Source organism: Eublepharis macularius, chromosome 1, assembly GCF_028583425.1.
Source record: "Eublepharis macularius isolate TG4126 chromosome 1, MPM_Emac_v1.0, whole genome shotgun sequence".
Taxonomy (NCBI): Eukaryota; Metazoa; Chordata; class Lepidosauria; order Squamata; family Eublepharidae; genus Eublepharis; species Eublepharis macularius.
This window is the reverse complement of record NC_072790.1, coordinates 19,569,087-19,581,601: the sequence shown is the minus strand read 5'-3', so window position 1 is coordinate 19,581,601 and position 12,515 is coordinate 19,569,087. Positions and strand designations below refer to the sequence as shown.

General features: G+C 39.1%; 1 protein-coding gene across 2 annotated transcripts in view; it reads left to right on the top strand.

Annotated features, from left to right (window-relative positions):
• EHBP1 (EH domain binding protein 1) overlaps positions 1 to 12,515 on the top strand; it is a 411,820-nt gene that overhangs the window by 102,215 nt on the left and 297,090 nt on the right. For both annotated transcript variants that reach the window (XM_054974434.1, XM_054974440.1), the window contains exon 5: positions 11,230 to 11,283. In XM_054974434.1, coding sequence (XP_054830409.1) covers positions 11,230 to 11,283 — 54 coding nt within the window. The remainder of the gene's footprint in view (positions 1 to 11,229; positions 11,284 to 12,515) is intronic.

The window sequence follows — 12,515 nt, the reverse complement described above, 5'->3', positions numbered from 1 at the left end:
AGAAACTACACATACTATTCAATTAGGCATACATTTTATACTAGAATCGATTATATGTTAATTTCAACAGACTTAGTAAAAAAAAGCAATTTATGCCGATATAAGTCCCATAAGCTATTCCGATCATGCATGGGTAGAATGTACCCTTACTACCAAAACAGCATCAAAGAAAGAAAGATATTGAACCTTAGACAAAAAAACTAATTCTTAATGCTAATACAACTAACCAAATTGAGCAATACATATCCCAATATTTACAAGATAATCAAAATGATACTATAGCTCCCCTTATATTATGGGATGCCTTGAAAGCAGTTCTACAAGGGCAGTTAATTGCACTATCAGCCCATCTGAATAGAAAAAAAATAGTCAAAAACAGAAAATTCTAACCACAATACAACAATTAGAACGTCAACATAAAGAAACGGGTAGTAAAAAAGTATATAGACAACTAACGAATGAGTGAAAGCTATTAGAATCCACGGAAGTTAATAAAATCCATTAAAAACATTTTATTTTTGAAGCAAAAATTTTGGAACAAATCACCAAGAACCCTACGAATATTAGCTTGGAAAATAAAAGAGAAAAGCTCATCTAGAGATATTAAATCAATAAAGGACAGTAAAGGCTTAATCCATTCTAAAGCTATAGAAATAGCATGGGTATTCAAGGATTTCTATTCTAAATTATATTCAACTAGTAACCCTTGTAAGGACGAGATTGATAAATTCTTTAAATACCATAAAGGAATTAAGAAGCTAAATGCCATGTATCAGGCAATAATGGAAAAACCCATAACACTACAAGAGATAATTACTTCAATTAAAAATCTAAGCAATAACAAAGCATCGGGTCCAGATGGTTTCCCACAAGAATTTTATTTTTAAAAATTTCAATATTTTAACTTCTACGTTAACAAATGCCTGCAACAATATCATAATATCAGATATCATGCCACCTTCATGGTATGAAGCCACAATATCATTGATCCCAAAACAAACTAAAGATAGCTCAAACCCCAGATCTTATTGAATCATAGAATCATAGAGTTGGAAGGGGCTATACAGACTATCGAGTCCAACTCCCTTCCCAGTGCAGAATCAGCCTAAAGCATCTCTGACAAATATTCATCCGGCCTCTTCTTGAAAACTGCCAATGAAGGGGGAGCTCACCACCTTCCTAGTAGTTCCACTTTTGAACTACTCTGACTGTGAAAAAGTTTTTCCTAATATCCATCTGGTACCTTTCTGCGTGTAATTTAAGCCCATTTCTTCGGGTCTTACCCTCTGCTGCCAACTGGAACAGCTCCTTGCCCTCCTCCAAATGACAGCCTTTCAAATATTTAAAGAGAGCAATCATGTCCCCCTTCAACCTTCTCTTCTCCAAACTAAACATTCCCAAGGCCCTCAGCCTTTCATCGTAGGGCTCAGTCTCCAGACCCCTGATCATCCTTGTCGCTCTCCTCTGCACCCTCTCGATTTTGTCCACATCCTTTTTGAAGTGAGGCCTCCAGAACTGCACACAATACTCCAGGTGCGGCCTGACCAAGGCAGTATAGAGAGGGGCTATGACTTGCTGCGATTTCGACGCTATGGCCCCTTTGATACAACCCAAGATTGAATTAGCCTTTTTTGCCACCGCATTACACTGACTGCTCATATTTAGTTTACAGTCCACTCTTACTCCAAGATCCCTTTCACATATACTACTGCCCAGAATTGTATCCCCCATCCAGTATTTGTGCTTCCCATTTTTGTGGCCCAGATGTAATACTGTGCACTTGTCTTTGTTGAATTGCATCCTGTTCACAACTGCCCACTTCTCCAGAGTATTCAGGTCTTGTTGAATTTTAATTCTATCTTCTTGGGTGTTTGCTACTCCTCCCAATTTGGTATCGTCAGCAAATTTAATGAGCAGCCCTTCCACTCCTTCATCCAGATGATTGATAAAAATATTGAAAAGTTGGTTAATATCAAGTCTAGTATGGCCGGGCCCCTTGTAGCTTCCTCCACCTTTTGAAAAAGGAAGTTATCGGCCAGGTAGGTCAGGAAATTGCGTGATTCATGATGGTTTGCTGAGCTTGTCTCCCAGCACACATCGGGGAAGTTTAAGTCACCCATAATTACAAGGTTCTGATGTCTGGATACTCTACCAATCTGTTCAAAGAGGGCAGCATCCATTTCTTCTCGCTGGTCCGGTGGTCTGTAGCAGACTCCAACAATAATACCCTTTGTCCTTCCTCCCCTTATTTCTACCCATATGCTTTCCACTTGGCTGTCTGCCCCATTCTCCGTAACTTCTTGACAATCAAGCCCTCTCCTCACATACAACGCCACTCCACCTCCTCTTCTACCCTTCCGGTTTTTCTTGAACAACTCACACCCATCCACTAGCACATTCAAACAACTCATACCCATCCACTAGCACATCTACTAGCACATCGGCCAATATCTTTATTAAATTCAGATTACAAAATCTTTACTGGAATATTAACCAAGTGTCTTAACACCTTCATTGGGGATTATGTTCAACAGGAATAAGCAGGATTTATTCCAAAAAGGGACTTAACTGATAATATCTATAAGACTTTAAACATAATATCACGTTGTAAAAAACAAACAAATAGAATCTATATTAGTAGTGCTTGATATACAGAAGGCATTTGACTTGCTTGAAATTCCATATCTCTTAGAACTATTAAAACAAATGAACTTTGGCAATAATTTTCTCCAAATAGTTAAGGCCTTATATACCAAACCAACAGCAAGGATTAAAACAAATGGAGTATTTTCAGAAAATTTTAATTTATACAGGGGTACTTGGCAAGGCTGTCCATTGTCTCCTGTTCTCTTTGTCATTGCGCTGGAACCTCTAACAGAATCTATCCAGGAAAATATCCATATCAAAGGTATACAGATTAATCAAAATATACATAAAATAAGTCTGTTCACAGATGATATTTTATTATATAATCACTCATCCTCTAAATTAATTGAAATACCTTGAATCAGAATTAATCAAATTTCAACAAATCTCAGGCTTAATAGTAAATCAAGTGAAATCAAATATTTTATGAATTAATCTATCAGAAACGCAAACAATAATAATCAAAACAACATAAATATCAGTGGGAGAACCCATACCTAACCTATCTAGGAGTTAAAATCACATTAGATCCAAAATTGTACATATACTCAAAATACAGGAAATTAAAACATATACATAAATGGCAAAAACCAAAACTGTCCTGGTATGAGAGATATAATTTGATCAAATCATTCATATTGCCCAAGTTGCTATTTTTGTTTAGATCACTTCCTATTTATATATCTACCAAACTAATAAAACTAAATCAATTCCTCTGGCAACACAAGCATCCAAGAATTGCTTTCAAAACAATAAAGAGAAAAAAATCACAAGGAGGATATATTTATCCAGAGTTAGAACTGTACAACACTGCAGCAAGAATAATCAATGTAATACACATAATCCAGGACAAAGGGTAAACTGATTGGATTAAAACAATAATCACTCAACAAAATAAGACCACAGTTTGAGATGGGCACGAACAGGAAAAAAAATGAACATGATGTTCGTTGTTCGTTGCCATCCACGAACAGGGATTCTCGAACATCGACGGACATGACATGTTCACGAACATGCTTGTGGTTGGAGGTTCATGGGAGCCAGAACAGCCCCCTTGGGACTTAGCTGAACTTGAGCCAGGAAAAGGAGAGTCCATGGGTCTCCCCCTTTCATGTCATTTTCTCTTCACAGTGGCAAAAACTGGGCTGTCTACTGGAAGCTACTTTGAGGGGTTACAAACTGACCTTCCCAATGTCCAATACCCACCAAATTTGCAGGGGACATACTCTTCACTGTCCTCTGAGCCCCCCCCCCCCCAAGTTTCAGAGAGATTGCACCCCAGGAAAGGCATGATCCATGGGTCTCCCCCTTTCATGTTATTTTCTCTTTGCAGTGGCAAAAACTAGACTGTCTGCTGGAAGCTACTTTGAGGGGTTACAAGCCAGAAGGAGTTCAGACACAGTCCAGACAGTCCATGCCTATGTTGCCAGGGGAATTGATTGAAAGGCGCCAGACTGTATGAACGTCTGACGAACGCCACAAAGAGGGCTTGGAACGAACACATGTTTGCCGGGAACAGGGCCTCATGAACAGCTTGCTCACGAACAGCAGATTGGGCTGTTCTTGGCTTTTTTGGGGTTCGTATTGCTGTTTGTGCCCATCTCTAACCACAATACAAAATCTAGTTTGGAAGAATACTAAGCAAAAATTTAAAGAAATGGAATATAATCCATTCTTAATAGCAATCTTTAAAAATGGGACAAATATAAAGATAGATTAATACCAAAAACTTCCTGATTATCTACAATAACTTAGCATGTAGAGTTACCATTCAGTTCTTGGATTACTAAATTAGAGAATAGTGAACAAAACAAAAATATTCCCTTGATAGTTATTGCTTCTATAACAGGACTATTGGAAAAACATAAATTAGAGGAAAGGATGGGACAAAACATACCCTGGTTTTTATACTTACAGCTATGTTATTTTGCAAAAGACATAAGTTAAAAGAAATATTAAATAAGCCAAAACCAGAATTTGAACAATTGATTGATACTTAAGAATTCACTCGCAAAGGTTTAGTTTCCAAAATCTATAATTTATTAATACATATTAAAGATACATCAAGTACAGTTCTACACAAAAAATGGCAATAAGATTGTGAAGCTATTATTACAAACAAAGAATGGGATCAAATTTGGAATTTGAAATTACTTAACTCACAAGTCATCAACAGTAACCTCCAATCATACAAAATTCTTAACTTTTGGTATCTTACTCCACAGAAATTATCCAAGATATACTCTAAAAATCCACCTTTATGTTGGAAACAATGTGGGAAAATAGGCGATTACACTCATTGTTGGTGGAAATGCCAATATGTAACAGAATTTTGGAATAAGATATTATCCTAAATTGCATCTATAACCAACTATAGAATTCCTTTGAAACCAGAAATCATTTTTTTGAATATATGGAAAGATCAAAAGATACCATCCATTAGAAAAGATTTAATAACAACACTACTACATGCAGCCAAAACATCATTGGCATCACATTGGAAATCAAAACCAATTCTCACTACCAACACATGGTTTAATAAAGTTTGGGATCTTTTATTGATGGAGAAAATAACTAAAAAACTATACTTGCAAACCAACCCTACATGTAATTCAAACTTCTATGTCAAATGGGAACCTTTTTAAGAATTTCTCTCAAAAAACAATCTATTACTAACAAAATTACGATATCAAGAACCTGTTGAAATGGAGATGTGGGGATTATGGTAAATTTATGTAATAGAATTCTTTGTTAAAAATTTTCTTACAGTAGGTATTTTTACTATGATCTGTAAAGACAAAAATTATTTGCAAAGAGAAGAATGTCTGTATTAATGGTGGAATGATATTTTCTAATGTTATGCAAGTTATATTGTTATATAAAAATAATTTTTTAAAAAAAAATTCTGAGGAAACTCCATAGCATGGAACTGGGTGTCCTGCGTGTTCTTTGTTTCTCCACAATAAGAGTCTCTCTACACGAGACGCCTCGGCACGTGTTGGTCAAGTGTAGGGAGACGCAATGTTAGCCAGGAAGTGTAAAAAGGCAGAGGTGGTGGAGATCTCTCCTAAGAGGGTTTGTTAATTTCATCTTTGCCTCCCCCAAAGTCTCTTGTCAGTTTCACTTCTCCAGTCTAAAACTGTGGGATCACAACCAGAGGGCAGTGAGGAGTGGAAATGGGCTGGAGCTGCCTTCCAGAGCTGGGCTTGGATCTGGAGAGGTTATAATGGGCTGAAGTTTCCCTTCTGTCATTTCACAGCCTCTTCACACAGTTCTAGTAAAGGCAAAGTCTTTGCCCTGCCACTGACTCTGACTTTTTAAACTACCCTTCCTGGTTAACATTGCATCTCCCGACATGTGTTTTTCTCATGCCAGATGTCTCATGTAGAGAGACACTTAAGTATAGAATTACTTCCTTCAATTATTGGTGGTGGAGGAAAGTGCCATCAAGTCATAGACATAGCCTGCCTCTGCAACCCTAGTCTTCTTTGGAGGTTTCCCATCCAATTACTAACCAAGATGGACCCTAGTTAGCTTCTGAGATCTGACAAGATTGGGCTTTCCTGAGCTATCCAGGAATCTTCTATTATTATCACTTATTTAATTACTTTATATCAAACTTCTGCACCCCGCTCCAAAGTCGAAGATACCTAACAAAGTAGATAACTCACAAAGTACACTTTACAAATGGCAAAATGATGCCAAACAACAGTGGAATACCTCTACCAGTTACTCCATAAAAAGTATGTTGGCATTAAAATTGTGTTTAAACTCATTTTAAAAGTCTATTAAGGGCCTACTGTGATAAGCTGATTTTTTTAGGGAGTTTCAAGGCAGATTTAAAACACTATAAATATAGTTGGCCACAGAGGATCGATTGTGTGCTGTGTCAGTTCACACCGATGCAGATAATTGCTAATAGCTAATAAAATGTTATGTTAACAATGTTACATGGAATTGAAAGATTGAGATATAGATTATCTGTGAAAGGTCTATGATCTACAAAATCTGGAAATCAGAATTATTTTGGACATGGCTGTTTCCTGTGTGGTGTAGAACTGTGCTTTCTGAAGAGATTAGAAGGGATAATCTTTGAAAACATTTTATATAGGGGAGGGAAGAGACCCACTTAATTTGTAGGAGTCTTTGTGTTTGTCTTCTAAATATTCACCCCTCCAGGTATGAATAAAACTCTTCCTTCTTTAAGTATTTGGAAGAAGCTTATTTTTATCTGTCAACACTGGTTTGTTTGGGTTAAGGATTCATGATCTATGGTGAGGGGGCTGTCATATTTTGGAAATATTATGTAAATTGTAAGATAGCTAAGTAGTAAACTGTTTAGTTTCAAGGGCCCAACTTTGTGTAACTGTAATCATATGGGGAAGTTGTGTGTCTGCTGAAAGAGATTACTTTTGGTATGAGAGTACCATAGAGACTTTAAAAGGTAGTGTAGTGCCGTCCCCTCTATTGGGGTGATGGGGAGCTGCTAAAAGAAACATGATTTATAGCCTCGGATTGGAAGAGACAGTGAATCTTACTGGGATTGGAGTATGGGGTGGAGGAGTTAACTATTCCCTCTTGTGCCACTTTCATGATTTGCACCACCACATCCCAGAGCTTCTGTTTGCTCTGTAGTAAACAATATGATAGGTTCTTGTATGTTTTCCCCTGTGGAACAAATAATGGTTCAGGAAATGAATTTAAATTGGGAAATGGTACCAGTCTCCTGGGGGTAAAGTATAGATGACTGGGGAAGGCAATGACAAATTACCCCATAACAAAAAGTCTGCCAAGAAAACATCATGATGCGATGTCCCCCCCATGGGTCAGTAATGACTCGGTGCTTGCATAGGGGACTACCTTTACCTATACTTGGTCAGAAGGATTAATACTTCTTTCCCCAGTGTTGTATTCTTGATCCAATTGGCCCTCCTTCTTTCCAACCCCAGCTACTGTTACCACTGAAAACACCGTTTTGTCTGTATGCATCTTCACTGAGAACTAATCCATTGTTCAGGAAGTTGAAGGAAAGAAAGGTTGTGGCTTGGTTGTTTCCTTCCAGTCTATGCAAAATACACTGGCTACTAATCTGCTTCTGAGCCGATTAAAAGCCTTACATAGCTTGGGAACAAGATATATGGTGTACTGGCCTCTCCCATATATTCCTGTCTGGGAGGATCACAGGGGGAACCCCTCCTGTCTGTCCCATGTACTGAAGAAGCTTGTCTGGTGAGTATACGGGAGAGGGTCTTTTCAATGGCAGCCCCACAATTATGGAACATTCTCTCCAGGGAGTTGCACCTTCTCCCATTTTTGATGTTTAGATGACAGCTGAAGACGGTTTTGTTTAGAATGTCATTTAATACATTTATCTACTTATTGGCAGTTTTAAATTGTGATTTTAAGCTACAGTTTCTTTTTATGTATTTTATGTTTGTTGTAAGCCACTTTGAGGGCTGTAAGGTAGAAAGGCTGCTAATAAAAGTTTTAAATCAGTTTTAAACAAAATCAGTCAGGAAATATAAATGGGTCATGTGTTCTCTACTAGCTGTGGGGGGCATTTATATCACAGGTAGATTATTACTCTCTTTTGCTCCCAGATTCATCCAAAATAGCTGCTTGTCCTGTGGTTCTGTCTTTGCATTAATGCTGATCATAATCCCAACTCCCCTCAAGAAGCATGTATTTGAAGACTGAAAAACGGGCACCTTATAGCCATTATTTACCCATGTTGTGGGAGGTGCACCCATTAAAACTTTAGCTCCTTATTAGAATGCAGCAGTTAGTCTTGACAGCCAGCTGTTTCAAGTAGGGACAGAGTGACTGGCTGGTTTTACTACTTCATGTGGAAGACTGAAGATTCCCCAGGAGAATGCCTGCATTGTGGTTTTGGCATCGAAGCATTCAAATAGCTGTATATCTCAACAGCAATGCCTTGTACTGCTGAAACACTCAAGGTCATAGCCCAACTGCTTTTAAAAAAAATCTGTAGTGGGAAAATATGCTGATAGAAAGTGTTGCTCATATAGAGCTATATAGAGGTCTGAGATAACAGCTCGATTCAGTGCTGCTGTTTGTAAAGCAGTAATCTGAAATAGAACATCAGAAAAGAGCTGGGGAGGAGATAGACAAGCCATGTGTTTTGGGGAAATGATACAGACAGAGGAGCATCTGAATTTGTAAGTGGCTGTTGTACTGGTGTTACTAGTAGGATTAGAAAGTAAGTGTGGGCTTTGGTTATTAATAAGAATGTTAAGTGTAGCCTCTTATTCACCTGCACACACTGGAGAGATGTTGCTTATGCTTGTGGACCCAGTTGGAATAGGGAAGTCAGCTGACTGATCTGGCTATTCCACAGAAGCCACAGCCTGCTCCTGGAATAGGGAGTTTACTTTTTTGGAAGACATAATAGACTTAATAACTCCAAATGCTCTTTCTGAACTACCAAGACCTGAGGATCAACTTGGTGAAGATCTGTAGGAATATCTGTAGGATAACATGTTGAGGAAAATTCAGAACTAATTTGATTGAACACAGATTAGAGCCTGTTTGAAGATCTCCTCTCTGTCAGTGACAGAAGTGAAGAAGCTGTAGCCTCTGTAACCACTGCTCAGTCCTGTCCAGAGTTTTTCTGAGTGGTGAAAGTTTTCCCTTGGTGGAAAATTCAGTAGTCTTCTATGACCCTTGTAAAGTTCTTTGAAGAATCACTTCAGTTTGATGTGACCAAAAAAAGCTCTGAATAGATGTACCTGGTAGGGGTAAGGGATTGGTGAAATACACTACTTGGACCCACTACAGACAAAACAGGCAGTAGCCAAGTAGGAAAAGAGGAAAATCCAAAATGAGATGGCTTGTCTCGATAAAGGAAACTACGGCCTCTAGTTTGCAAGATCTGAGCAAGACTGTCAATAATAGGACATTTTGGAGGTCTTCATAGGGTTGCCATAAGTCAGAGGTGACTTGACAGCAGTATCTTTACTGCAGATTGAAGTAACACACTCCTATACATTGGAAACCAAGCCTCAGAGTGCAACAATAAATGAAGAGCATGGTATGAATGGAGTCCTGGGTCTACTGTAATATTTGCTGTTTATCACACAATACTAGAGCTCTAGATAAAACACCGGGAGCATTGCATGATTGGTTTCCATATGTGTGGGTGTGTTTGATCATAAATTGTTTACAATTGACCACTGAGGAAGGCCTAAGGGCCGAAATGCATCTGGTCAGTTTTGTACTGTACCTTGGTCTAGTTGTGTTGGTCATTGCACTGTACCATCATCTGTATCTTGAGATGTTTTAGCAAGTTTTAGAGTGTATATATATATATGTAGCCTCCCATTCAGGCCTTATGTTTTAAACTTGTTTTTATTCACATTGGTGCACATCTATAATAAATACACACACACACACACACACACACACACACACTCTTTTAGGTTGTTACTTAACCCCTTTTGTTCCCTTGACAGCACATAACACACACACAGCTGAAGTGCTGCTGGCTATTTCACCGCAGCTACCAACTGTTTATTCTTTTATTGTCTGTTTTCATTGTTTTGTCATTTTTGTAACTCAGCCTGGGAGTTTTGTGCTGAAAAGCAGCTCATAAATCTACATACAAATAAATACTGCTTAAATTTAGTCAGGCCATTTAATAAACCAAATGTTTTGTATGATGCAGAAGTCATCTTGCCTATATCAAAAACCCATGGACCAAATGGCAGTGCACCCTACTCCAGCCTCCTTTCCAACCGTGGTTTTACAATGAGTCTCCCCGCCCTTTGTTTTCCCTTTAGCAACTTCTGTTTCCTGTCCAAGCAGTTTATTTGCCCGGCACATCATGGCTGTGCTTCCGGTGTGTCTTATAGAATCACAAATAACTCTCAGCCAAAACCATCAGTGGTTTTCTATACAACTTCTTATGAGTTGTATTTTATTAGTTTAGTGAAAGGTAAAATATTTAAGATTTCACTTGGATAAATTTCTCACGTCCATTATCTCTAGAAATTTGCATTTCCATGTATCACAAGATTTTCACTATTGCAATAGCTGTAATAGAGATTATGTAAGAGAAAGAATGTAGGATTTCATGTTTAAAGTATGGTCCTGGGGAGAATAACTTGAAAGCTTATCAGTGGATTTTTATAATGCTGGGGTTTCTAATGGATGGGCATAGGGGTCAGTCCCTGTCTTCTCCATCCTTAGGTATCCATGTCATTCAGTGCCAAAGTACTAAATACAATTAAGTTGTATTTTTAAAAAATACAATAATAAAATTTTATTTTTAAAATGTGACCATGGCTGTTAGAGTTCTTGCTGTCCCAGTGGTTGCTCAGAGAACATCAACTGCTAGTAAGAGAGTGGAGAACTAATGACCTCCTCATTGTTCCATCCTTGCTCTGCCAACTCACCAGTTTCTATTAGCGAAGGAAACGGTCAGGCGTCAAAGGCTTCACATTGTTTTCATTTTATATAATTATTTTCTGCAACTTTAACTGTTCAGGGTGTGCTAAGAAGCAAACAGTAGGATTCAAGCCATTGTTGAGAAGTGGATTGAAAATTGCATTGCTCTTTTTCTAGGATCCCCATGCTGAGGAATTTGAAGACAAAGAATGGACGTTTGTCATAGAAAATGTAAGTGGGAAACTGTTCCTTTCTCTTTTCTTAATGCATCTTTTATATTTACACTAGCTACAGTCTCAGGGATGTGCAACAACAAAAAAATTAACTTGCTTTGGTGTGCTGTATAAAGATTCAGAGCACACTGACAAAATTCCCACCTCGCTGCTTATTTCACCCGATGGCAGGGGGAGGCGGGAACTCTCCCATACTTTGAAATAAGCGATGGGGTGGGAAGTTTACTCCGCCGCTTGCTTCAGATGATGATAACAACAACATTTGATTTATATACTGCCCTTCAGGATGATTTAAAACCCACTCAGAGTGCTTTACAAAGTATGTTATTATTATCTCCACAACAACAAACAACCTGTGAGGTGGGTGGGGTTGAGAGAGCTCCTAGAAGCTGTGACTGACCCAAGCTCACCCAGCTGGCTTCAAGTGGAGGAGTGGGGAATCAAACCTGGTTGTTCAGATTAGAGTCCCATGCTCTTAACCACTACACCAAACTGGCTGACCAGCAGAGGAGGGGGCTCCCCTGCCAGTTAGCTGAAACCAGCCCCAAGGTTTGAATTTAAAGTGTCTCAGAAGGGGCACTTTCAAACCCTGCTTTCAAACCCTGCAGATGGCTTCAGCTGACTAGTGGAGGAGGGGGCTCCCCCACTCACATTAGCGTGTGGTGTTTGACAGCAGCCAGCAGGCTGTTTGCAAATACCCTGCACTGGTTCTTTCTAGCCAGTGTGAGAGGGAGAAGGGACCCCCTCCTCCCGCTTGCATCGGCTGGAAAGAGTAGCCAGCCATATGGGGCGTTTGACAGCAGGCAGCCGGCTCCTTGCAAACATCCCATGCTGCCCCCCCCTCCCATCATCTGGAAAGAGTGGTGCAGGGCACTTGAAAGCAGCTACACTTAAAGTGTTGCTGCTTTCAGACGTCTGCCCGCAGCTCAGGTGATAGGAGTCCCCCCAATCAGTTGACGAGTGGCGCGGGCTTACCTGAAGCTCTCCAAAGTGATCCAAATTGCTTCGGAAAGCTTTGATTCGGGCTTTCCAAATCGGGCCTACAAATTGGAATCCCGAATCACATACCCCTATCCAGTCTAAGGAAGCCTGTAATATTCTTACACGTAGTTTGACATAAGAAGCTGTTCATTGTATTCACTGTATTCTGCTCTACTCTGGAGCCCTCTAGAAAAGATGATGGATCATATCATCCTTGTCCTGAAAGAGCTGCATTGGTTGCCTGTCAGT